At 40.9% G+C, this 25197-nt stretch overlaps 1 protein-coding gene across 10 annotated transcripts in view; it reads right to left on the bottom strand.

The window, feature by feature from the left end:
- The window catches only part of LOC149088346 (fumarate hydratase, mitochondrial-like), a 152944-nt gene that overhangs the window by 48944 nt on the left and 78803 nt on the right, over nt 1–25197 (bottom strand). For all 10 annotated transcript variants that reach the window (XM_089247307.1, XM_089247317.1, XM_089247327.1 and 7 more), the window contains one exon: nt 19948–20028. In XM_089247307.1, the coding sequence (XP_089103433.1) occupies nt 19948–20028 (81 nt within the window). The remainder of the gene's footprint in view (nt 1–19947; nt 20029–25197) is intronic.

Genomic DNA, 25197 nt, shown 5'->3' with positions numbered 1-25197 from the left:
AAGTCCTGAAAAAATAAAAGTAAAATAATAAAAATTACTCAAGACTGTTTTTCTTAGGGAAAAACATGCTTCGCTCTTAATGAATTTGGCTGGAACCTAAATTTTTTTTTAATTGTTCAGCCTTGGTTGACAACACAACTTTTATCAAGATGCACATTGCAACACCAGTGAAGCAGCTGCTGAAGAACCATTTTGAAAATAACAAGATGACACAAGACCTGGCTGTCATGTTCACCTGACAGGTGAATGCTACTGTAATCCTTGCAACTTTTGGCTTTGGGAATACCCCAAAATGTTTTGTGCAGTGGCATAGGCGTAAACTTTTTGAAAATGGGGGGGGGGGGGCTCAGGCTCAAATAATAAAACCTCGTTAGTATGACACGTCATACAAATGCAAAAACCGTATAACTGGAACTTTTTTGAAAATGCCCCCGCCCCTCTTTCTACAGACGTTTCCCAAAAAAAAAATTTGTAGAAATTCTGTCGTTTTGATTCAAATTCTTATGCTTCAGAAGAAATATTATACTATCATAACATTACTGTTGCTAAAGTCTCAAGCAATTTTACAATATTCATTTCAAGATTTAACAGAAAAAAATGTTATTTAAATCTTATGTAAAACATCCTAGATTTGTTTGTGTTGCTCTCTTTTGGTTTCTATATCTAAACAAAAAGTCGATTTTTGTAAGGTGGAAATTTCATATTCCTAATATTAGAATGCAATGGTACCCGGCTCAGGGGCTTTGAAATTTTCCATTCATTTCTTGTTTTTTTTTTTTTTTTTTTTGTCTCAATTTTATTTTACTGTTATTTATTTGATTCCTCAAAGGCACCGGAATCAAAGGCTCCGCTCCGCACCTAGGAGCGGAGGATATTTGAGCCCCCAACAATAAATTTTGTAAGGGGGCTGAGCCTAACCTTAATAATTTTTAGAAAAATAATGCAGTGCGCTCTGTTTCCTGTATATGCACTTCAGCCCCGTATATACAGGACTGCCAGCAACTTTCAGCGCTCTCGAATGTTAATATTTTGCCACCAAATCAAATTGTGTATATGATCTTGCACACAATACCAGTTTCCTTGGAAATCTCAGAAATAATTGAATTCAAATCATTCTTCAACATAAAAAGGGTTAAAGGTTCTCTACCCACAGGCAGGAAAAAAAAACAAGAGGATAAAATGTTTTTTCAGAAGAGATAGAAAAGAAGTTAAGAGCTGGTATTGGCTTTGTTTTCAACAATGGAAAGGAGAGTCTCTCCTCTTTAGATAGATCCCTTCATCTATTTACTCAGAGGGCAGATTGTTCCTTGGCCAACATTGTTTTCCCAGTATGTAAAATCCCACCTTTCAACTGATAACACATTTCTCTCAGTAGGGGATCTGGAGGAAATGGTGTTTAAATTTTTCTTAAATAAATTTTAAATATGATTGAAAAAAATAAAACATGTGGTAAAGTTTATTAATTTATTGATATGTCTAACAGGAAAAAAATTCTTTTACTACGCTTTATTGATTATAAGTATTATAGAGGGCTGAAAAATACTATATCTAGATTGTTTTTGAAGATTCTGAATAAATTATCATTGAAGAAAATGCTTAAATGAAAAATGTATGAATTTATCAAAAATATGTAACAATATTTATTATATTGCTTACCTTTCCTGTCAGGAAACTGCGCAGAATCACGAGGAACTTGAACTTTTCAGTTTTGTTCTACGAACAGAAGGGTATACTGTACATGCACAACCTAATGTGGTCCACACAAACCATAAAATACTGTGGAACTGCCTATCTCAACATTTGTGGGGTTTTTTTTTTCAGGGAAAAACAAGGAGTTGCTTAAAGTGGCTCCAAACAAAGCTATTCTTATTTTGCAGAATCACAAACCCAGTCTATAGCAGATTTCTTCACCACCGTCATTTCTTTATATCCCAATTAGCTGGCTAACAGGTGTCCTAATTGGACAGTTCCACAAACAGCAGTTCCACAGGTGTCCAATTAGGACACCTGTGGAACTGCTTCTGTTGGCATCCGTCACTGATGGCCATCCATTAAGCACAAAAGCTTTTACCAAAGCTCTGACCTGCGCCAGCGGCTTCGAAAAGAATGTAGTTTTCGGGAGATAGCAGGGGTCCCCATATGGACGGATGCCTCCAGGTGGCATATTCCCCACATAGGTGACATGCTATACACTCCCCGTCCTTCTAATTAGGAAATGGTGCTTGTATTTAGAAAACCTGCACTGAAGCAGCCGAAACTGAACCCTATTGAAATATTGTTTGTCAGCAGCGGAAGATGCAGCCCCCTTTATCATGAAAATAAAAAGAAAGACTGAATTACATGAAATAAAATAATTTTCTGATGTTTGGAAGAATTTCGGAAACTGATTTTTTTTCCTCTTGCAGCTTTCTTTCTCCCAAAAATTTCTGAATTTCCGCCCTCCGTATGCCCCCCCCCCCCAAGGGTGGAATTGACAGGTCTTGAGCCCTGGGGGCCATGGCAGTAGTGAACCTTCTCGGGTCCCTGATGCAGTTTTTCATGGGGGAAGGGCCTTCCTTGAAAGGGTTATACTCAAAAAAGGAGGGGGGGGGGGGTTTGTCAGCCCTTTTCTCTTTTCATTTCGCAGAATAAGAAACTGTCAAAGATTTTAAGAAATGTGCAAAATAAGTGTAAATTTTGTTTTTGTTGGGGCCATCCATTTGGCTCAGGTTCCTGAAGCATTATCCCCGTTGCCCAGCCTAGTTACCAGCCTAGGACAATTACCATTATTTTTAGTTTTTCATGCTATGAATCCATTATAGTGAATTCATTACCTGTGAAAAGTCGGAAGCTTCGGGGGCCCGCTAAAGATCCCAGGCTAGAAGCCCTTCTCCAGTACGTGGGAGTCCATGGCCCTGCTTATAGCCCACTGAGTGCCCCCGGTAAACATGTCACTAGATGCAGTGCCGTTTTAACGCATGGGCCCACCTGGGCCTCAAGATGAAAGGGGGCTTCACAATAATAAGAGCTGCTTGAAATTTTCGAAAATTTGCCAGGTAGGACCTCAGAAACATCCCTTGCCCTGGGCCACACGATGCTCTCAAGACGGCCCTGACTAGATGCCACGGATGGGCTGTAACTAGGAGTGAAGATCATTTTATTGTCGTGGGAGGGGGGAAGCACTGAAATGCTTTCTCCAGATCAATTGAGAGTGCCTGAGTGGCGCAGTGGTAAAGATGCTCGTCTTCCACTATGAAGGTTATCATCAAGGTCCATGGGTTCGAATCCGGGCATACAACATTCGAAGCAAGTTCTTTACCTACCGAGCCTAGGGCGACCACCGACGGATGGAGCCTTCATCTCCCACTCAACTCCACTGGTTGGAAATTACCGTATGGTGATATATGACCGGAGTTGGTGTGCGGTGTAGTAGATCGATTGAGATCCCGCAAGATATTTAATATTTCTAAGACTGCTGCGAAAATAAACAGGGTATGTAAAATCCCCTCTTTGCGGTCACCGATGCGATAAAAAGAAATTCATCCATAAAAAAGAAGTGAACGTGAAAAGAGGAACCCTATTAAAACCTTGAGAATAACTCTTCAAATTTTGAAATAAACACAATTTTGAATAACATAAGTAAGAAATACTACATCTGCTCTATAATATAAAATCACAAACTCGAAAAGGGCCTGTTTCTAAGCAACCGAAATTAGTGACGATTTTATGTTACGGAAATGGGTTACGGAAATCTGTTACGGTTTTGTATTACGGAAGTCGGTTACGATTTTGGTTCGAGTTTTCATTTACCTCCTGAGGACATTGGGAACCGCTTGACCTGTAGGGATCAAGTTTTGTGCACGTACTCAGAGGTATGTATACATCACCAGTGCTCCCAACACACAGGGTCCGGGTGGGCAGGGCATTGGACAGATCTATTTATGGGGAAATTGACAGGTTTCATTATGAGTCGAGGATAAATACTTGCTTCTCATTGCGAATTGTGCTGCATTGCTTATTGCGGCACTGCAAAAATAATGGTGCATTACTGATTGCGGTGCATTGCATATTGTAGTGCATCGCGTGCTGTATTGCTCATTGTAATGCCGCGTTTAATGCATATTGCGGTGCATTGGCATTGCGTACTATAGTGGTTTTTATAGTGCTTTGCTTATTGCGATGCAATGCATACTATGCTGCATTGTTTATTTGTGGTGTACAATATTACTGATTACACACATTACTACATTACTGATTGTGATGCTTTACATGTTGTAGTGCACTGAGTGCTGTATTGCTTATTGTAATGCAGTTCTTATGGATTATTGTGGCTCGTTGCGTATTATGGTGCTTTGTTTAGTGCAATGCATCGCATATTATGCGGTACACGAGGTATTGTGCTGCATTGCTTATTGTGGTGCACTGTAAATATTGGCCAATTGTGCATTGTTATGCATTACGTATTTTAGTGAATCACGTGTCATATTGCTTATTCTATGTGAAGATATTCTATGTGCTTATTCTATAAGAAAGAACTAATAATGTACATGTTTGTTATCAGCAGGGCCGGAACTAGAGAGGGGCATGGGCAGAGATACGGGGGGGGGGGGAACCAAAGTGATAGAATATATTTGGCCATCTTTTTCTCTTTTTTCGGTCATTTTCTCACATTTCGGGGGGGAACCACACCCCCCAAGTCTTCCCCTTCGCTATGCCCTTAGAACGGGACTGTCCCGGAACAGGAGCGTACCCAAGAAGACTGATCTATGGGGGGCACGCAATTTCTTCCGGATAATTTTTGAGTTGGTGGAAATTTTCCAAATGCATTTAATTAACAAAAATTTATTTCATTGTTGGGGGCGTACGTCTCTGCCCTTGAGCCCCATTCTAGTTTGATCACGGTCTCCAAGTAAAAATATACTTTCATTCTCTCTCTCAGTGAAACCAAGCACAACTCCGGTCTATCGTCATAGGCAATTTATTACAAATCTAGTTGTGCCGTAAATCTGAGTATATCCGCTGGGTCCCCCAAATGTGATGAATCCCGAAATCCCTGGACGGGGTCACGAAAACGATTATAACAAAGAATGCAAGTAAAAATATACAAAAAATATATACAGTATATAAATCTTTATTTATTCCAGAGTTGAACAAATCCCAGGCGCCAGGTTACCATGGCGACTGGAAAATCTGTATTGGCACCTAAAATATTGTATATATGATTGCTAAATAAAAATTTAGGGATGACTCAAAATTTTCAGATTTCATAATTAACTGTCTTCCAACATGGAAAGGAGTAGAGCCGCAACTAGAGAGAGCAAGCGGGTGGTCTGGTGCTCCGGACGCTGGACCAGAATGGGAGTCGAATTCACCCCTTAATCAATTCTACATGCAAGGGGCGCCAAAATTCCAGCTTGCCCCAGGTGACAAAGTATCTAGTTGCGGCCCTGGGAAGGGGTCATCAATTTCCAGAAAGGTTGGAAAAAGATTATATGAGAGACTTTTTTCTCGTGAAAAAACCATACTTGGCTCCTACGGAATTTGGCTGGTGCCTAAATTTTTTTCTGATTCGCAATGACCTGTATTTATTTATATTTTATGATACAGTGTATATTTCCCTCAAAATCAAATAACATTTCACTAATTTTACTCTCATATATCATGAAGCAATTCACTTTTCCTGCCGCGAAATTATTTAATACAGGGTTTCCAGCAAAATCTGCTTGATCATTTCCCTGACCAAATTCAAAAATTTCCCTCACCAAAAGCGCGTACACTGTAACACACACAATTCTAAACCATCCAATATCACTCAAAATTACCATCGCATCTCCCCCCCCCCCCCGTATTTGTGGGGGTTACATTCCAGAAGTGGGGAAAATACGGGAAATCTGTGAATAACCGAAAACATAGTTTTTATTTATTTATCTCGTTTCTTGAACATCATGAGAAGAGCAGGACGACGCAAAAGTATAAGGGAATGTAAAAGAGGGTGCAGCGATTGATTGTTGATGTTTTATGAAAGAACATTGCGATTTCTGTTTGTTGTTTCTTCTTCATATCATCAAGTATGTTGGAGTGTTTTGACAAGACTTCCTCTACCAATTTTTCTACATGTGAAGAATGTACCACAGAGGGATCTATATCATGGAAATAATCTATCGCTGATTTCAAGTTGTGAAGCCCTCCCCTAGGTAACTCATGTGGTGAACTTGTATTTTACTTCTTTATTTTGATCCATCTGGTACCGCTTGTTTCATGAGCAATCAGCTGCATTAATTCCTCCTTGGTCAATGCTTCTGAATGGCTATTAATTAGATTTTTGACTTCTCTTCTATATCCATATCATTGAACCTTTCTTCACCCACCTGTTTCGCTAACATGACTATGTCTTTTATAATCTCTTCAGTTGGCTCTATAAAAATGGTTGTGTCCTGGAGTGCACATTGTGGCCAAAGATCAATCCAACTGAGTTGATTGTTTCTCCCTTAAGAGCTGCCATGGTTCTAGTGATGACAGTAATGTCATTAGTGATGGTGTAATTCTTCCATACCTTCAAGATATTTTCTGCATTTGCATGCACAATCATCCTCCTTGAGTGACATGTAGTGAGCTTTGAATGTTCGCATTACCCCCGATCAAGGGGGCTAAATGATATATGTTGTATTAGAAGACATATAACAGACTTCCACACCATCAACTTTGAACTAATTGACATCTGGGTATCAAAAGAACTTTGAATGGCATGTCTTCACTCTCAAGGTACTTCCTGACTTTTGGAATGAAACATCGTTTAAACCAATCCAGGAAAAGCATTTTCGTAGTCCAAGCTCTTCTATTGTTAATCTAAAATACAATATTGTGTGGGAGATTTGACTTATCCTTTCCCTTCAATGCTCACGGATTCATAGATTTAAAAATGATGGTAGGCTTTAACATGTACCCACATGCATTTGCACAAACAACATAGTAAGTCTACTTTAACTTGCCTTAAAACCAGGGGCTCGCTTTTCTTCATGGGTGATAAATGTTTTCTGCGGCGTTTTCTTCCGAAATAGTGCAGTTTCATTAGCTTTAAACAGCTGAGGTGAATATCAATTCTCTTCAATAATTTTCTACAAAGCCTTTGGAAATTTTCTAGCTGCCTCCTGGTCGGCAGTATCTTGATCGCCAGTGATTTTTACATTGTGTAATCCAAATCGTTTCTTAAACCTATGAAATCAAGTTTTACTTGCATAAAATTCTCATGAAAGAGACGTTTCACTACCCCTTCCCTTTATAGAAGAGTAAATAAATCTTTTCTCGCTATTGCCCACTATAATATTATGATAAATTGGACTACCTTCTTTGTAGGTAGGTAAGAAGGTAGATAAGAAGGTCTGCTACTAAACTTTTTAGCAAAAAAACCCCTGCATTTTCTGTATGAGAAACACATGGATTGCATAAGCGATGCCAAGTTTTCGCTGCCACAGGTGCAGCTACAGCCACGGCTGACCGAATTCCATATTCCCTTTTCTTGATATATCTCCCTGTAGATTCGTTGATTCCATAATAGCGAGCCACGGCAGCAATTGACTTACCGTATATACTCGTGTATAAGCCGAGTTTTTTTGTGAAAAAAGAATGAAGATGAAAATGAAGATGCCGCACCCTATGATGATCTGATGGATTACGATGAGCTTGGAAACTTGGCAGAAATGGATTAAAAAGTTTAAATCATTTTCTATTGTAAATTTACGTAAGCTGTTGAGATTTTGCCTGAAAATATAAGATTTTTTTTTTCTCTGAAATGCACAGATTTTTTGGGGTCGGCTTATACACGGGTTTTCAATTTATTGCGGTTTTAGTGGTCCTGAAGTGGGGGCGGGGGAAATCGGCTTATATACGAGTCGGCTTATACACGAGTATATGCGGTACTTTCGCCAAGCATAGCCAATATATACAATTTTTCTCGTAAAATTTTCACTTTTTTTCCCTTTCAGAGCATTATCAATAGCACTAGACAAATGAGCCATCCTAAACACGCACAACTCAAATTTTGTAAACAAAACATGTGAATGACGATTGCTGAAAAAAAAATTCCAATGAAGAATAAAAACCGCAAATACGGGAACCATGAATACGGGGAGGGCCGAATGTATAACATTTTGTGGTAATATACCATTGGAAAGCACATTACAGACGGAATGTTAATACTTTGCCACCAAATCAAATTGTGTATATGATCTTGCACACAATACCAGTTTCCTTGGAAATCTCAGAAATAATTGAATTCAAATCATTCTTCAACATAAAAAGGGTTAAAGGTTCTCTACCCACAGGCAGGAAAAAAAAACAAGAGGATAAAATGTTTTTTCAGAAGAGATAGAAAAGAAGTTAAGAGCTGGTATTGGCTTTGTTTTCAACAATGGAAAGGAGAGTCTCTCCTCTTTAGATAGATCCCTTCATCTATTTACTCAGAGGGCAGATTGTTCCTTGGCCAACATTGTTTTCCCAGTATGTAAAATCCCACCTTTCAACTGATAACACATTTCTCTCAGTAGGGGATCTGGAGGAAAATGCTGATAAGGATTTTTTTGCCTCCCCCTGAGGATCTGAAAAATAATCTTCCATGGAAAAAAGTGAAGGTAAACCACTTGAATGTAGATTTATCCTGATTTTTTTCTCCTTCAGCTTTTCCATGACTTTTCCCAAGTATTTAGAATTTTCCCTGACTTTTGACAAATATTTAAGATTTTCCCTGACCGTTTTCCAATTCCCTGACTTTCCAGGTTGCTGGGAACCCTGTAATATTAACCTGCTCAAAACGATATGTTGAGTTTGTAATGCCTACAATAGTTAATTATGTGATCCCGATTTTGTCGACTCTGACAACATACATACATTTTCACTGAAGACATACACATACTCTCTTGTCTTTTTTCTTCACGGGGCCCCCAAGGGGTCCATTCTGAGGCCTGCTGATGTCCGCAAACGGATAGGTCCCGCCATAAATCTTATCCCTCGTATCATATTTATATATATTGAGTCATATATCAGGTTTTAAATGAGAATAATAATAGTTTTTTTTAGTTGCATAAATTTCTTAATAAAAACTCGATTCAAATATTGTTACACTGTCCCAAGTACGGAAGCCAAATGGAGTTTAAGTTTTTCTTAACTAATTTTAAATATGATTGAAAAGTGAAACGTGGTAGGTTTTATTAATTTATTGATGTCTGACAGAAATAAAACTTCTTTTACTACGCTTTATTGATTATAAGAGGGCTGCAAAATCTAGATTGTTTTTGAAGATTCTGAATAAATGATCATTGAAGAAAATGTTTAAAATGTATGAATTTATCAAAAATGTGTAACTTTATTTAATATATTGCTTACTTTTTCTGTTAGGAAACTATGCGGAATCCCGAGGAACTTGAATTTTTTTGTTTTTTCTTGTAATACAACATGTTCTACTAACAGAAGGTTATACTGTACATGTACAACCAAATGTGGTCCACACAAACCATAAAATACTGTGGAACTGCCTATCTCAACATCAGGAAAAACAAGGACTACTTCAAGTGCTCCAAACAAAGCTATTCTCCCAGTCACTATAGCAGATTTCTTTCACCACTGTAATTTCCAATTAGGATCACCTATGGAACTGCTTCTGTTGGCGTCTCCGTTTCACTGATGGCCATCCATTAAGCACAAAACTTTTACCAAAGCCCTGACTGGCAGCGTCAAAAAGAATGTAGTTTCTTTTCTCTTCTGCAGGAGAGACACACAGCAGGTGTCAAAAAGAATGTAGTTTTCGAGACAGCAGGGGTCCCCATATGGACGGATGTCTCCAGGTGACATATTCCTCACATAGGCGACACACCATACACTCCCTGTCCTTCTAATTAGGAAATGATTCTTGTATTCAGAAAACCTGCATTGAAGCAGCCGACATTGAACCCTATTGAAATGCTCTTTGTCAGCAGAGGAAGGTACGGCCCCCTTTATCATGAAAAGAAAAAATAAAGACTCATACATGGAATAAAAAGCATTTGATGTGTTTGGAAGCATTTCGGAAACTGATTTTTTTTTTTGTCTTCCCGCTTTCTTTCTCCCAAAAATTTCCACCCTCCGTATACTGGGCTCCAGCCTTGGGGGCCACGGCTTTAGCAAGCTTTCTCGGGTATAACTCACCGGTGCATAGTTTTTCATGGGTGGAGCGGGGGGGGGGGGGGGGGGGGGCTCCCTTGAAAGTGTTATACTCAAAAAAGGAGGGGGATTCATCCCCCTCTTCTCTTCTCATTTTGCAGAATAAGAAACTATCAAAGATTTTAAGAAATGTGCAAAATAAGTGTAAATTTTGTTTTTGTTGGGGCCACCCATTTGGCTCAGGTTCCTGGAGCATTATCCCGGTTGCCCCAGCCTAGTTTTAAGCCTAGGAATTACCATCATTTTTAGTTTTTCATACTACGAACGTAAAAGTGATGCAAACGTAAGAGTGATGCGAATGTAAATAGTTTGGAGATCCCCGATTTGTAAGGAGGAAATTTCATATCCCTAATACTAGAATGCAATGGTACCCAGCTAAGGGTTTTTAAATTTTCCATTCATTTCTTTTCTTTTTTTTTGTTTGTGGTATAATTTTATTTCACTATTATGTATTTGATTCCTCATCAAAGGCACCGGAACCTAGGAGTGGAGGATATTTGAGCCCTGTAAGGTTCAGGAGAAAAGAGGTTGGAAAAAAGCTGATGAGAAACAGGAGTCGCCAGATAGACAAACGAGAACGATTTGAGACATTCGAAAAAGAGGGATAGTGTGAAAGTTTGTACCGAAGAGATAGGACAGTTTCATTGGAGATGTTGGATAATAAATTAAATAAAGTGTTGTTTTGTTCTTTTGGGAGTCTAGAATCGAGGACCTACGACTGATAAGAAGTAGGGGAAAGTTTACTGGCGCAGTCGACAGGATATCATCGTGGCTTCAACGACTCAAGATTGTGAGCTGAATTAGAAGAAAAGTGTCCTAACCACGGTGGAACCACCCCGGTTGATGTAAAATGATAGCAGCAGCGTCGATCTCCCACACTGTTTTTTTTTCGTGAAGACAATCGGTGATGAGAGGGGCAATCCTGCCTAGGTAAGAGAAGCAAGTGTTGTGCAGCGATATAGAGACAATAAATAAAAATGGGGTATTTGGCAAAAGGGAACAAGAAAGATCTTGAGACCATGGCCACCAACTTGGGGGCAGAAGTCTGACCAGAGTTCAACTTGATGCAATTATTGAGTGCCATACAGGAAAGTGAAATGTCCAATGAAGCGACATGCAGAGAGATGCTGAAAACGATCATGAGCAATAGAAAAGAGAGAAGAGATGGAGGAGTGGCACAGAGATGGAGGAGCAGCATAGAGAAAAGGAGATGGAACATGAACTCGAAAGACTGAGGATCGAGACAGGAGCCAGAAGAGAGGAGAGTAATCAAGCTGGGCGCGGCAGAACCCCCAGCCGGGATTTCCAGAACATGATGCAAATGTTCAGGATGGAAGAAGACAATAAGAGGTGTAGTCGATTCCGGGACCCAGATCTCAGTCGTTAGATCAGATTTGGTTGAGATCGACGGCAGTGAAGCTGAGAAGGGGAATAAGGATCAAGTCCGCATTTGGCGAAAGTGAGATAGCCCCTCTGAAAATACACTGAAGAGCCAAAAAAAAGAGCTTTTTCGGTCATTTTCTCACATTTCAGGGAGGACCAGACCCCCCCCCCCCCCGCTACGCCATTGGTTCTTTGGAACGATTTTCCGGAAGGGGTTCAGTGAATTTGGATGAGGAAGCAATTCACTTATTATTTTATATACACTGAAGAGCCAAAAAAACTGGTGCACCTGCCTAATATCGTGTAGGGCCCACGCGAGCCCGCAGAAGTGCCGCAACACGACATGGCATGGACTCGACTAATGTCTGAAGTAGTGCTGGAGGTAATTTGCACCATGAATCCTGCAGGGCTGTCCATAAATCCGTAGGAGTAAGAGGGGCTGGAGTTCTCTTCTGAACAGCACGTTGCAAGGCATCCCAGATATGCTCAATAATGTTCATGTCTGGGGATTTAGGTGGCCAGTGGAAATGTCTAAAGTCAGAAGAGTGTTCCTGGAGCCACTTTGTAGCAATTCTGGACGTGTGGGGTGTCACATTGTCCTGCAGAAATTGTCCAAGTCCGTCGGAATGGACATGAATGGGTGCAGGTGATCAGACAGGATGCTTACGTACCTGTCACCTGTCAGAGTCGTATCTAGACGTATCAGGGGTCCCATATCACGCCAACTGCACACGCCCCATACCATCACAGAGCCTCCACCAGCTTGAACAGTCCCCTGTTGACATGTAGGGTCCATGGATTCATGAGGTTGTCTCCATACCCGTACACGTCCATCAGCTCGAAGAAATTGGAACCGAGACTCATCAGACCAGGCAACATGTTTCCAGTCCTCAACAGTCCAATGTCGGTGTTGTCGGGCCCAAGCAAGGCGTAAAGCTTTGTGTCGTGCAGTCATCAAGGGTACACGAGTGGGCCTTCGGCTCCGAAAGCCCATATCGATGATGTTTCGTTGAATGGTTTAATGATTCTTGTCAGTCGTCGTTGATCTCGTTCTTGCATGATCTTTTTCCGGCCGCAGCGATGTCGTAGATTTAATTTTTTACCGGATTCCCAATATTCACGGTACACTCCTGAAATGGTCGTACGCGAAAGTCCAAATTTCATCGCTACCTGGGAGATGCTATGTCCCATCTCTCGTGTGCCAACTATAACACCACGTTCAAACTCACTTAAATCTCGATAACCTGTCATTGTAGCAGCAGTAACCGATCTAACAACTATGCCAGACACTTATTGTGTTATATAAGCGTTGCCGACCGCAGCGCTGTACTCTGATCAGTTCCATATATCTTTATTTGCATACGCATGCCTGTACCAGTTTTTTTGGCTCTTCAGTATGTATGTTTGGCTCTTCACTTATGTATGATGAAGAACAGTGACAGCAAAAACGGGTACGTGCCGATTACTTGCGCAGTGTCGAGTCGCTTGATAAATGAAATGTTAATATGTCTGATGGCATACGATGCACTCTTGGGAAATGTACTAGTTCCAAGGCTGATCAATGAGCCAAGCCGTAAGGACGGTGTGTGTACTTCATCTGACGATTCCAGTGTCGATGGCAAACAGAAGGTCAACAACGGCAATAACAACGATTTTTGCATACCTAACGAAGAGCTTGAAGAGAGCATCATATCCCAAGTCGAGAGCTACTTCACCGACTTCAACATCATGAAGAACAACTTTCTGCTGAAACAAATCCGGAGAAACAAGGAGGGCTACATCAGCCTGAGGTTGGTCTGATCTTCAAGGAAGGTCAAGACCCTGACCAAGGACTGGAGGGTCGTACTGTCTCAGGAACTCGAACAAACTCCAAGTCAACGGAGGAGGCACTAAAGTGAGCAAGATTGTGCCCATACTGGCTTTCGAGACCAGATGCGCTAAAATGATCCTGGTTTGCAACATGACACCCGAGTCAGTGTCGCAGTTTATATCAGAACATGGAGAAGTCGTCGACGTGGCAGTTGTCAATCGAGGATCTAAGATACCGGATGTCTGTACGAGGCGCTGTCTCTACGTCAACAGGAACATGGTAAAGACATTTGCCCTCCTCAAGTGCAAGACCAATCGGGATGCGTCCGCATCCGAGTGCAAGGCCTCGCAGCTCAAGAAGATGAACTCAAAACGATACAATGATGGTCGTGTTGTCAACAGGAGGAGATCGGCACCGAACTGGTTCCCCGGCTAGGCAGGAAACGTCCAAGCAATCGAACTGGCGATTGTTTTCGTGTCCATTTGCCAAAGGAATCAACAGGGCTACGAACCGGCAGTCGAAGACCGAGAAACCCGGAAGCCAACCGGCTAAATCTTCAATCGCCAACAACGGCGTGCCCAGGAATCAGGGCAGGGAAAGGTCATCATTCTCTTATGCCGGTGGTGACCACCACCCCATGAACTCTTGGATGAACAACCGTTATTTGCCATTCAAGGGTGATATGGCCGCCGCCAAAGTAGCTGTTGCTGCACGATACAACGCTCGCCTACCGGATAGCGTCATGGGTTGGTTGGTCATGGGTTGGACCCCAAAGGGTGATATACAAGGTAATGCCAACGCCCTGTCATGGTAGCCATTAGAAACCGAGTTACGCTCTTGAAGCATCATCATCATTTAAAAATGATGGATGTGCTTTTCGATGATGGGACGTGTAAGGTTCAGGAGAAAAGAGGTTGGAAAAAGACAGAGGAGAAACAGTAGTCGCGCGAGAGAGAAACGAGAACGATTTGAGACATTTGAAAAAGAGGGATAGTGTGAAAGTTTGTACCGAAGAGACTGGACGGTTTCGTAGGAGGTGTTGGATAATAAATTAAATAAAGTGTTGTTTTCTTCTTTTGGGAGTCTAGAATCCAGTTATTTCATCCTGGAATCGTAGTGGAGGTACAGTCGAGGACCTACGACCGATAAGAAGTCGGGGGAAAAGTTTACTAGCCTCGACCCCCGATAAATTTTGTAAGGGGACTGAGCCTTCCCCCAATAATTGTTAGGAAAACAATGCGTCCTCTGTTTCCTGCATATGCACTTCAGCCCCGTATATACAGGACAGCCAGCAACTTTCAGCGCTCTCTCACCACCCAATGTTAATTTCTTCATGTCAGCACCTCTGTTGTGAAGGCTCGAAAAATCTAGTTCAATCGAACTTGTTAATAAGCTTAATTTCACCTCCTCCCACTTTTTTTTCCCTGTTGTTTCATGTCCCCATCCCCAAGGGTCACACTCAACAGAAGAAGAGATGCTCTTGAGTTTACCGACAGTACAAGCAAGAGAAAAGATTCCCTCCCCTAAGTTACCTCTAGAGGTACCGGTACCTTCAAGCAGCACTCTGGGAGGATGCAATTTAGGATGGATGGATGCCGGGGTGATTGCGAGATAAGACTACTATTGTCACAGAAAAAACAAGTGCATTGAAAGAAAAGTAAAAAAATAAAATTTCGAGCAGATGGATTTCTACTAGTAATGTTATTTACAGAAAGTTTTTGTCAAAAAGTTTTTTCTGAGCCAAGTGTGAAAAACATATCCCCCCGAATTTTTATGGGTCCGAGCCGGCTCTGCAAAAATGTTGGGGCCATGGGCCGGAGGGGGGGGGGGAACCAAAGTGATAGAATACATTTGGCCATCTTTTTCGCTTCTTTGCTCATTTTCTCACATTTTGGGGGGGCGGAAGGACCAGACCCCGAAGTACCCCCCCCCCGCTACGCCCTTGCTGCAAACAGTGGAGAATTAGAATTGGGGGGGGGGGGGGGGAGGTTTTATACACAGATCTAAATTCTGTATAAAAATGAACAGGTAATTTAACCAGTAGGTGTAAGTAATGAACAGGTAATTTAACCAGTAGGTTAAATTACCTGTCATTACTTCTTCTCAATCAAATCATGTCATCAAAAAAAAATTGCCATTGGCTCCAAACAGGACATGCAGACTTAACAGGACATATAGTCAAAGGAAATACGAGTAATCTTGCCGATTTTGGATGTCACAAGACCAAATTGACGATGGCTGTTTGGCGAATTTCATCTTTTCAAAAAGTAAATATGAAATTGAAAACTGAAAAATGAAATATACTCCATTTGAGGCGACAATTTGCATTATGCTTGTGACGACATTTCGGAGGATTAAAATCGAAAGCATCTTTCTTCCAAGTAAATTCTTTGGGAATAATTTGTCCCTAAACATAGGGATTTCTTACAATCACGGTTGAAATTTGGGAGATATAAGAATTTTTCGGGAGTCCAGGAGATGGTGTAGAAATTCAGGAGACTTTAGGACAATATTATACAAGTGGGAGAATAATTTGCTCACAGTTGTACAGTTAAATCCCAAACTCCAAGAGACCAGAGAAATCGCTTTGTTATAACAAAATTTCATTATAAAGGAATTCCATTTTTTTGCATTGTTCCTATATAAACTTATCTAGGGAATTAGAAAAGTGTTTGTTAAAACAGGATTTTTTTGTGTTATAAGGGTATTTATTAAAATGGGATTCAACTATACTAAAAATCTTAAACGTTTGTCAGAGAAGAGGGGAGGGTGCTATCTGTATTTGAGGGGATATTCTGGAGAAAACGACACTTTTTAAGGAGGTTAGCCATTGGTCTTTAATGGTCACAAATCAACTGTCAAATTCTATTACGGCTTCATATTGGATGGAAAGAAAGGCGAATGCCTTTGAGGAGGGGACTAATGGTAAAGTATATGATAGTAGTTGAAAATTGGGAATTTGAAGATTCAAAAACAAAATATGAAAAAATTCTGAAATTGCTATTTTGTGGCAGTGTGTAATAAGAGGTTTAACTACAGCCCCCCCCCCCCGTGTGTGGTATTCATGCTTTTTTTTTTCCTTTACTGGAAAAATTTTTTGACAACACTTAGCAATCTTCATTTACGTGTTTTGTTTACAAAATTAGAGTTGTGCGTGTTAAGATGACTCATTCTTCTAGTGCTACTGATAATGCTTTGAAAAGACAAAAAAAAGTAAAAACTTTACAAGAAAAATTGGATATATTGACTATGCTTGGCGAAAGTAAGTCAATACCTCCTGTGGTCCACTATTACAGAATCGTTGAATCTATGGTGAGATATATAAAAAAAGGAATCTGAAATTTGTTCAGCCGTGGCTGTAGCTGCACCTGTGGCAGTGAAAACTTTGCATCTCTATGGGATCCATGTGTTTCTCGGAAAGAAAATGCTGTTTTTGTGGGTACAAGACTGCTACAAAAAGGTATTCCAATTGATTGTAATATTATAAAAGGCAAAAAATTTTACTCTTCTATAAAGAAAGGGGTTGTGAAACGTCTATTTCATCAGAATTTTGTGCAAGTAAAGGTTGTTTCATACGTTTAAGAAATGATTCGGATCACACGATGTAAAACTCACTGTCGATCAAGCCTCTGCCAACCAGGAGGCAGCTAGATAATTTCCAGACCTTGTAGAAAATTATTGAAGAGATGGGTCATGTGCAACGTACGAATTGTTTCATTCCCGGTTCAATTAATCATTGCATATCCCAATATTGTTTCGCACTACAGATGACAAGAATGAATTAACACATTTTTTCTTTTAAAACATTTATTTGATTATTCCGATTTGATTATTCGGTCTCACCAATTACATTGCGTCGGACCACCATCAGAAGAGTCACATAATTCAATTAAGAGGTTTGTCCCAATCTTCACTCGATGTCACCGCAGCTAGCATCGGAGGAGCAGGCAAGCAACGGCATCTCAGACGAAATTTTGTGTCAGTAGACTCGATATATTCCAACTCGATCCATAATGCAGCTGTAACGTATTACCCCTTCGGGTCTCCCATTACGAATTAATGTAATTCCCTTACCGATGTCCAGACAACCCTCCCCTCAGATTAACTAACTAGTTCCTTCCCCTGGGCGAGGACCCGGTTGTGTCAACGACCTTTGATGATTATGTTCAATGTATGGTTATTGTTTGTAAAGAAATAATTGTTTTCAATTACCTTGTTTAATTAGCGGAGGGATGTGGACTTCGGCTGGTTACGTACAGTTCATTGTCTTGGTCTCACCCTCAATAGCCTTACTGATATCGTTGGTAAAGTTCGGCCGGCTTCATTCATGGTTATGGAACTGTCACCAACCAGAAATATAGAATATTCGAAATAATTCCTATTGTGTTAGGATATGCAAATCAACAGGATTGACGTCAGTTTTCCTGATGCACCGGAGGAAATTTGTTTTCTGTGCGCCATAAATAGGCTGGATAAACGAGAAGCGTCTCATTCAATCTCCTAACTTAAAGCAGTTCGATCTACTCACTTCACTCAGTGGAGTTGATGGCTGAATAACCTCTACTAACAACTAGTTGATGATGTTGTTGTAATGTTACTTATGTCGTAAAAACGTGATCCTCTAAACTAGGCTACTCCCGGTATTGTGTCAAGTATAACCTTCTAATCATCGAATACTTACCGTATATACTAGTCAGTCGGAAAGTAGTCCCTTGAAGGGGTTCGGTGTCCCACGAAATGCTACGTTAACCTGCAGTTGAATACAGCCTAGGTCTTCAATGTTGTGCCGACAATTGATAGCATGATTTGTCGATGGAAGCGATTCAACAAGTTGTGAAACTCCAGAAATGTGTCCCAACATCTGTGGGTTCCTGAGGTGAGCCTTCTCAAGTGATCAACATCGTCAGCCTCACTTGAAAACCGGACACTCCGTTTTCGAAGTAGGAACTATGAGTTATTCTCTGATGTCTCGCTGGTAATTGGAGTTGATCCCCGGCTACATTGGGTGAGATCTTTTCTTGTTGTTTTGCAAATCGAAGTGTAATTATCAATCTTGGAACTAATATGTTGAACTCTAACATGTTATTTATTCAAAGCTTGTTGTAACAATAAATGTTTTGATCTGGAACTGGCCTAGTTCACTTATTGACTCTTGAGTTAATTGGATCCTTGAATCACGGGACTGTAGCATATAAATACGCTACATAGTAGCCATGTGAAGAAATCTGACAATCACCATGTCATTAGCACACGATGTTGGTAGAGGCCATCGGCAACCAGGCGGAGCCGTGATTAAGTTCGCTACTCAATCAACGGTTCATGATGATGCAAGAGACGATGTCTGGCATGCACCCCACAGGGCGAAACGCCTTAGTAAGAAGAGAAGTTCAGTACATTTGTGACTCGGTATATTTACGTGCCGTTTCCAGCATACCGCCGCTATTTAAAAGGGAACATTCTCGGCATCCCTTGTTTCACTATTGAATAAGGATTTGTGATCTTCTGCTCTGGAAAACTAACACATAATGACAGGCAAGTGCTATTAGCATAACTACTCAGAATAAAAATATAACTATGATATGAAATATGGCAATACCGACACTGAAATGTAGACAATGTCGGCTGATCTGTGGAAATCTACAGCGGACCGGTTCTCGGAGGTTAATTAAAGATCAGACAATAAATAAGAATTTCAAAATGGCTAGATCTAGGACTATTCCACAGGGGTCCAAGGTAATGTTATCATATGCACCTCAGCAGGTGTTTAACGCTGACGAAACTACTACACTATTTTAGAAGAAAATGCTGCAAAGTAGTTAAGCAAGAGAAGAAAGCTAGCTCTTAAGACAAATAGAGATAGACTTACTATGTTGTTTTGCACAAATGCATGTGGGTACATGATAACGCCCACCATCATTTTCACATCTGTGGATTTGTGAGAATTGAAGGGAAAAATAAGCCAATGCTCCCAGAAGTCTGAATGAACAATAAAAAGGCTTTTGGACTATGAAAACACTTTTCCTGGATTAGTTTAAAACAGTGTTTTGTTCCGGAAGTCAGGAGGTACCTTGAGAGTTAATGCATGCCATTCAAAGTTTTTTTGATACTGGATTGACTGAGGAGGAATTATTGCAGCTGACTGGTCCTGAAACTGAAGCAGTACCAGATGAAGATGATCAAAGATAAAGTAGAAGACAAGTTTACAAGCAACATAGCGGAAGGACTTCGCAAGTTCAAATCAGCAATAGATCATTTTCATAACATAGATCCCTCTATGGTACGTTCTTCAAATGCAGAAAAATTACTAGAGGCAGCCTTGTCAACATACTCCAACATACTTGATGATATGAGGACAAATTTATACACAGAAAAATCTTTCAGAAAACATCATCAACAATCGCTGCACCCTCTTTTAGATTCCCTTCTACCTTTGCATCACCCCGTTCTTTCTCATGATGTTCAATAAAAGAGATATACAAAAAACTAATGGTTTCGGTTATTCAAATTTCCCATATCTGTGGCTTCCCCCAGAACATAATCCCTGGCGAATATGGGGCCGATTGTATATATTATTAAAACTGTACCTGTTATGATAGCTATTTTTGAAGCAACTTTCTCAGCAAACCCTACTCTGGTGTTCAGTCCTGTACCAACAGCAGTACCTCCTATATTAAGAAAAAATTACCAATTAATCAAATGCGATTTCAAAATCATAGAGAGTTTTATTAATTAATTATTTGAATGTTGAAGTACTACTATTACTAAACCAGACATCACCTCATCCATATTCCTCTGTGGAACCTACAATGAATTAGTACATGTTGAAATGTGTGTGTGTACGTGTAATGAAACCCTGTGTGAAGTTTGTTTCTGTGTAATGCTTGTTATGTGTAATGCTGCCATCTGCCACCAGTTTTTCTAACTATGAGTAAAGTGTAATGATTGAATGATTTATTGTTGTAGGCCTGCTGCTCTCTGTGGCGAGACTTTTTAATGGGGAGATCGGCTTGCATTTGCGCCTCGAAGTTGGGAGCCACAAGAAACCTACTTCAGCCGACCACCACCTGAACATAAGTTTATTTGTACTAAGTATAAAAAAATTTTTGAAACATAAAATAACAAATAAACATAAAAAATTTAAAATATTGAAAAGTCTTTCATAATATCCGAAGATAATGTCTCTCGTCGCTATTACTACGAAGGTTTTGACAGCTGGAAGATAAATCCTGGAAAGAAAATTCAAGTTCCCTTATGGGGACCCACGTCCTCTCACTTGCTGGGTGAGCGTACTAGACCACAAAGCCAACAAATCTTCTTTGCTTAGAGCTTGTGTGTGCTGAATGGGGCTGCACATGGACAGCTCGACCTAACTCAGGCCACCAGACCAACAGTGACCCCCGCTCTGTCCCACTAGGGGATATAAGCTGGTCCGTCTCAGGAAACATGGGCCACGGTGGAAAAATCCAATGACATCCAAGACCAGCAAACCACCCACACCAAGCCACAAGCCAACCAGCAGCAAGATCCCTCATACAACTTCACCCCCCCCCCCCACACACACACACACACACACTTCCCCACTTGTTGTACATGAAATAATATATCAATATAGAAAGATATGGGGGAACATGGGCAGGTGCAGAGACGCACGAGTGGGGACCACGAAAACTAGTTATATATTTATACATACATGGGCATATATAGACAACAATGCAATTACGAAAAGACACAAAAGAATTGCAAATGATACATGGTGATCATAGATGCAACAAATACAAAATCAAAAATTTAAAAAAAAAAGGGTCTAAAAAATCAAAAACATTTGATTTGTGCAAAAAAAATAAATATAATACAAATATAATGAAGGATTGACCGGACATCAAAAAACTCAGTATACAAAACTCAGTCTAAAATTTGAGAATTACACTTGCTACATGATCACATTCAAATCACTTTCCAATAAAACTTTGACAAAGGTTACTTGTCATACAACAGAAAACTGACACAACAGAATGTTTGCAAATTAATGTATCGAAAGATGTTCAGAAAAAGAATCATTTCACAGAACGTTTGAAAGATCGAAAAAACTTAAATGTGGGACAAAAACTCTGTGCAGAAGATTCGGTTGACAATTCAGAAATTACATATTCGAACGAGAAAGGGTATAGGACCAAGAAGAGAGTTCCCAGTGTTCATGACAAATCGCACAAGCATAGAGCACGTAGCGATGGAAATCTGCCGAATGTCAGTGTCTGTGTGGGTAACGACTGTTTATGGCAAGAAATCTTCATCAGAATTTGACGAGGAGTCACCATCCTGATCTGTCAGTTGACCCCTCAGATGTGTGGGAATTATGGAGACATGATTGTCTTCAATGAAACGAACTAGTTTGGCAATTTGCTGACAGCAGGACTTCTTCTGAAGATGTCTCCACAGAGTTTTGTTTGCCTCAAAGAATTTCCCAAAGTGAAATTTTTTGGTAAATTTGCACTCCGTGGCATAATGTGTAACATTCCCTTCACCTCCGCATTTACAGGTACTCTGGTCACGCTTACCAACGTGACCGGTGAAGATATGAGGGGAATGGCCCGTGACAAAGTTATCTGACAGCCCTGGTTTCGGTTGACATCGAAGGAGCCTTTGATTCAGTTAGACACGAAATCATAATCAACACAATGCGACGACTTCCGATACCAGGAAACCTCGTACGAATGGTTGAAAGCATGTTGCGGGATCGCCATGTCACAATAGTTACAGATGCCGGTCCGGCTACAAAACGGCAGCTATCCGGATGCCCACAGGGTTCCTGCAGCAGACCTCTGTTGTGGTCCATAGTTCTAGATTCGCTACTGAAAACTGACTGGGGCCCCGAAGTTTATATGCAGGCGTTTGCAGATGACCTTATTTTCATCATAGCGGCGAAGAAATACAAGGACATCGGACCGCTGGTGAAAGCAACATTCAACAGACTCACGCATTGACTTCATTCTAATCATCTCCAGTTGGAATTGAACAAGACAAAGCTACTGTGGTCTCATCCGAAGGTTACATGTCCCGGCATCGAGATCGACGACATAAGGCTCAAGCAGTCTCTGTCTACACGGTATCTAGGGATACATATTGACAACACTCTCAGCTTCATCACACATATAACTAAGCAGGTCAACAAGACAAAAGAGACGTTACAATTGATGTGCAGGCTCACAGGCCCCAAATGGGGTCTACGTCAACAATTTCGCAATATACTGTACAGAATGGTCGCACAGAGGCAGCTCTCATATGGATGTGCGGTGTGATATAGAAGTCCAACGCAGCAGATGCGAAATACACTGGATGGAGCGCAAAGACACTTCCTCTTATATATAATGGAGGCATACGTTACCATGGCTAACGACGTGCTATACGTTGCTACAGGGAACGCACCGCTCAGCTTCATGGAGTATGAAGCACGTCGGACAGCAGTTCTGCATCTCGGAGACAACATCCAGATCAATGATCACCTGGTCAGTTCAACCCAATATGAGCAAAAGCATATGGAGTAGCTAATTCATCCAAGCGTTGACATTGCGCCTCTACAGGTTACGTGGTTCAACTCTACTGGTTCCTCGACAGGATCTTTGGTCACCGACGAGACAGTAGGGATATTCACTGATGGCTCTCGGATCGAGGAGGCAACGGCATGTGCATACATAGTCCTCGATTCATCGGATGTAGTTAAAGAGACTTGGAGTAGTCGTCTGACGCAGGATGCAAGTGTATTCCAGGCGGAGGCATAAGCAATCTTGAATGTGGTCATCTGGGCCTCGCAACAAAGCTCCCCGGTGGTTATACATTCAGATAGTGCTTCTTGTCTTCAAGCTATCTGCGATCCCCGCTCAACACATCAGGATAGTTGTAGGATTCGACAGCTACTTTACTCCCATCGTTCGATTCGTATAATATGGGTTAAAGCTCACACAGGAATTACAGGTAATGAGATGGCTGATCGTCTGGCCAAGGATGCCACTAGTTCAACCACAGAGGAACAACACTTACTGCCACGTCAAATACCAATTAAAGAGTGAGCTGTTGCAAAAGTGGCAAGCATAGTGGGATCATAACGTCCAGAAGGACGCATATAGAATCCAACGGCACGTTCACTGCCATCCTTTCATTTGGTCGCGCGAAAAGATTATGGTTACAAAGCGTGGTCTGTTACCAGTATAGACGTTAGAACGTAGTATTAGAACGTTTTAAAAAGTCCAACAATGACAAGTGTCTTTGTAGTCAAGTCGGGACATTACAGCATTATCTGTGTTCCTGCCCGCACGCTAAACAGTTCCATTTCGGCCACATTCCAGATAAGCAAAAGCTTTGCTGGAAGCGACGCTTACTTCAGAGCCCAATCAACTTCGGCCGACTTCGCCAGCTGATCCAATTCCTGGACAAAAATCTTCATCATATCCATACCAAATGGGTTGGCACGAAACGTAAACGAGGTGCTGATGACAACTATGTACCAGCTAGGTGCTTTCACCTGAACCCTACTAGAATATATGATCTGCGGCCTCGTCGCTGAAACCCATCTACTGAGAGCCAAGCGACGTTATGCCTGCAACACAAGAAAGGTTGGCATTCCTGGTTCAATTAATCATTTTATGTATTGCAATATTGCACCACTAATGACAAGAATGAATTAACAAATTTTTGTCCCAAAACATTTATTTTAACATTTCGTGATAAGGTCGCACATAAATAATATTTCATTCAAACTTGGTTATAAATATTAGATTTTTCGTTAAAGTTCTTTTAACAACAGAGTTTCTAGAAAAAGTTTTGGTCTCACCAGTTACATAGCGTCAGACCACCGTCACAAGAGTCCAACGATTCAATTGAGAGATTCATCCCAACCGTCTCTCAATGGTGTCACCGCGGCATCTGGCAGCCAACGACAATTTGGACAACTTCCGTATTAGTATAGAGCCGATGTATTCCGATTCAATAAGTAATGTAGCGACCATGTGAAATCTGATGACCACCATTAGCACATGATGTTGGTAGAGGCGATCGACAACCAGGCGGAGCCGTGCGTAAGTCTGCTACTCAATCAACGGTTCATGACGATGTGTAACATGACGTCCTCCGGGTCATGTTTTCCTTAAATAATGTCAAGAGAGTACTTACCTTTAGACCCAAGGGACCGCTTAGCCACCGGGAACCTCAGAAGGTCTCGCTAGCGTACCGGTATGGGCTAGTTCGTCTGCTTAGTCTTTCGGCTGGAGGGCGGGGTCTTCCAGTCGCTTGACGAGGATGAGACTGCAGGTCGGGCAGCTAATGTCCCACTTAAATTAATCTCTCTGCATTATTATCCTTAATTCTTAATCTGTTGGTGCCTCCCGGGAGAGATATCATCTAGTCTCATTGGAGGTTGTGTTCTCTAAGTTTTATGTTAACATAAGTATTTTGTTTGCCGGCGGATGGCCACGGACCTCCGTTGGTAAACTTTCCTGATTGTCATTGGTCGTGTTGGGTGAACCTGGCCAGTTCACTTGACATGTTGCCAAACGGTAATTTAATGTTTATACTAATATTTTGCAATTATATGAAAATTATACCGATGTTCTTTTTGTTGTGATGTAATAGTTTATTGTTGTGACATAATAGTTTATTGCTGTGACGTAATATTTTTCATGATGTGAAGGAGTATTTCCGCGGTCCAAGTGGACCAAAATACTTGTTCCCCACTAGTGTATATATACAGGTTGTGCTTATTGAACGATCGCTTCATATCTCATCACATCCCATTGCATTGTTCTTCACCTCACTCGTTTAACGAGTTTGGTGCTCCGATGTTG

This window comes from Pholcus phalangioides, unplaced genomic scaffold, assembly GCF_987345545.1.
Source record: "Pholcus phalangioides strain wild (caught in Gottingen) unplaced genomic scaffold, Ppha-v1.0 ptg000003l_1, whole genome shotgun sequence".
Taxonomy (NCBI): Eukaryota; Metazoa; Arthropoda; class Arachnida; order Araneae; family Pholcidae; genus Pholcus; species Pholcus phalangioides.
This window is presented reverse-complemented; position numbering and strand designations above follow the sequence as displayed.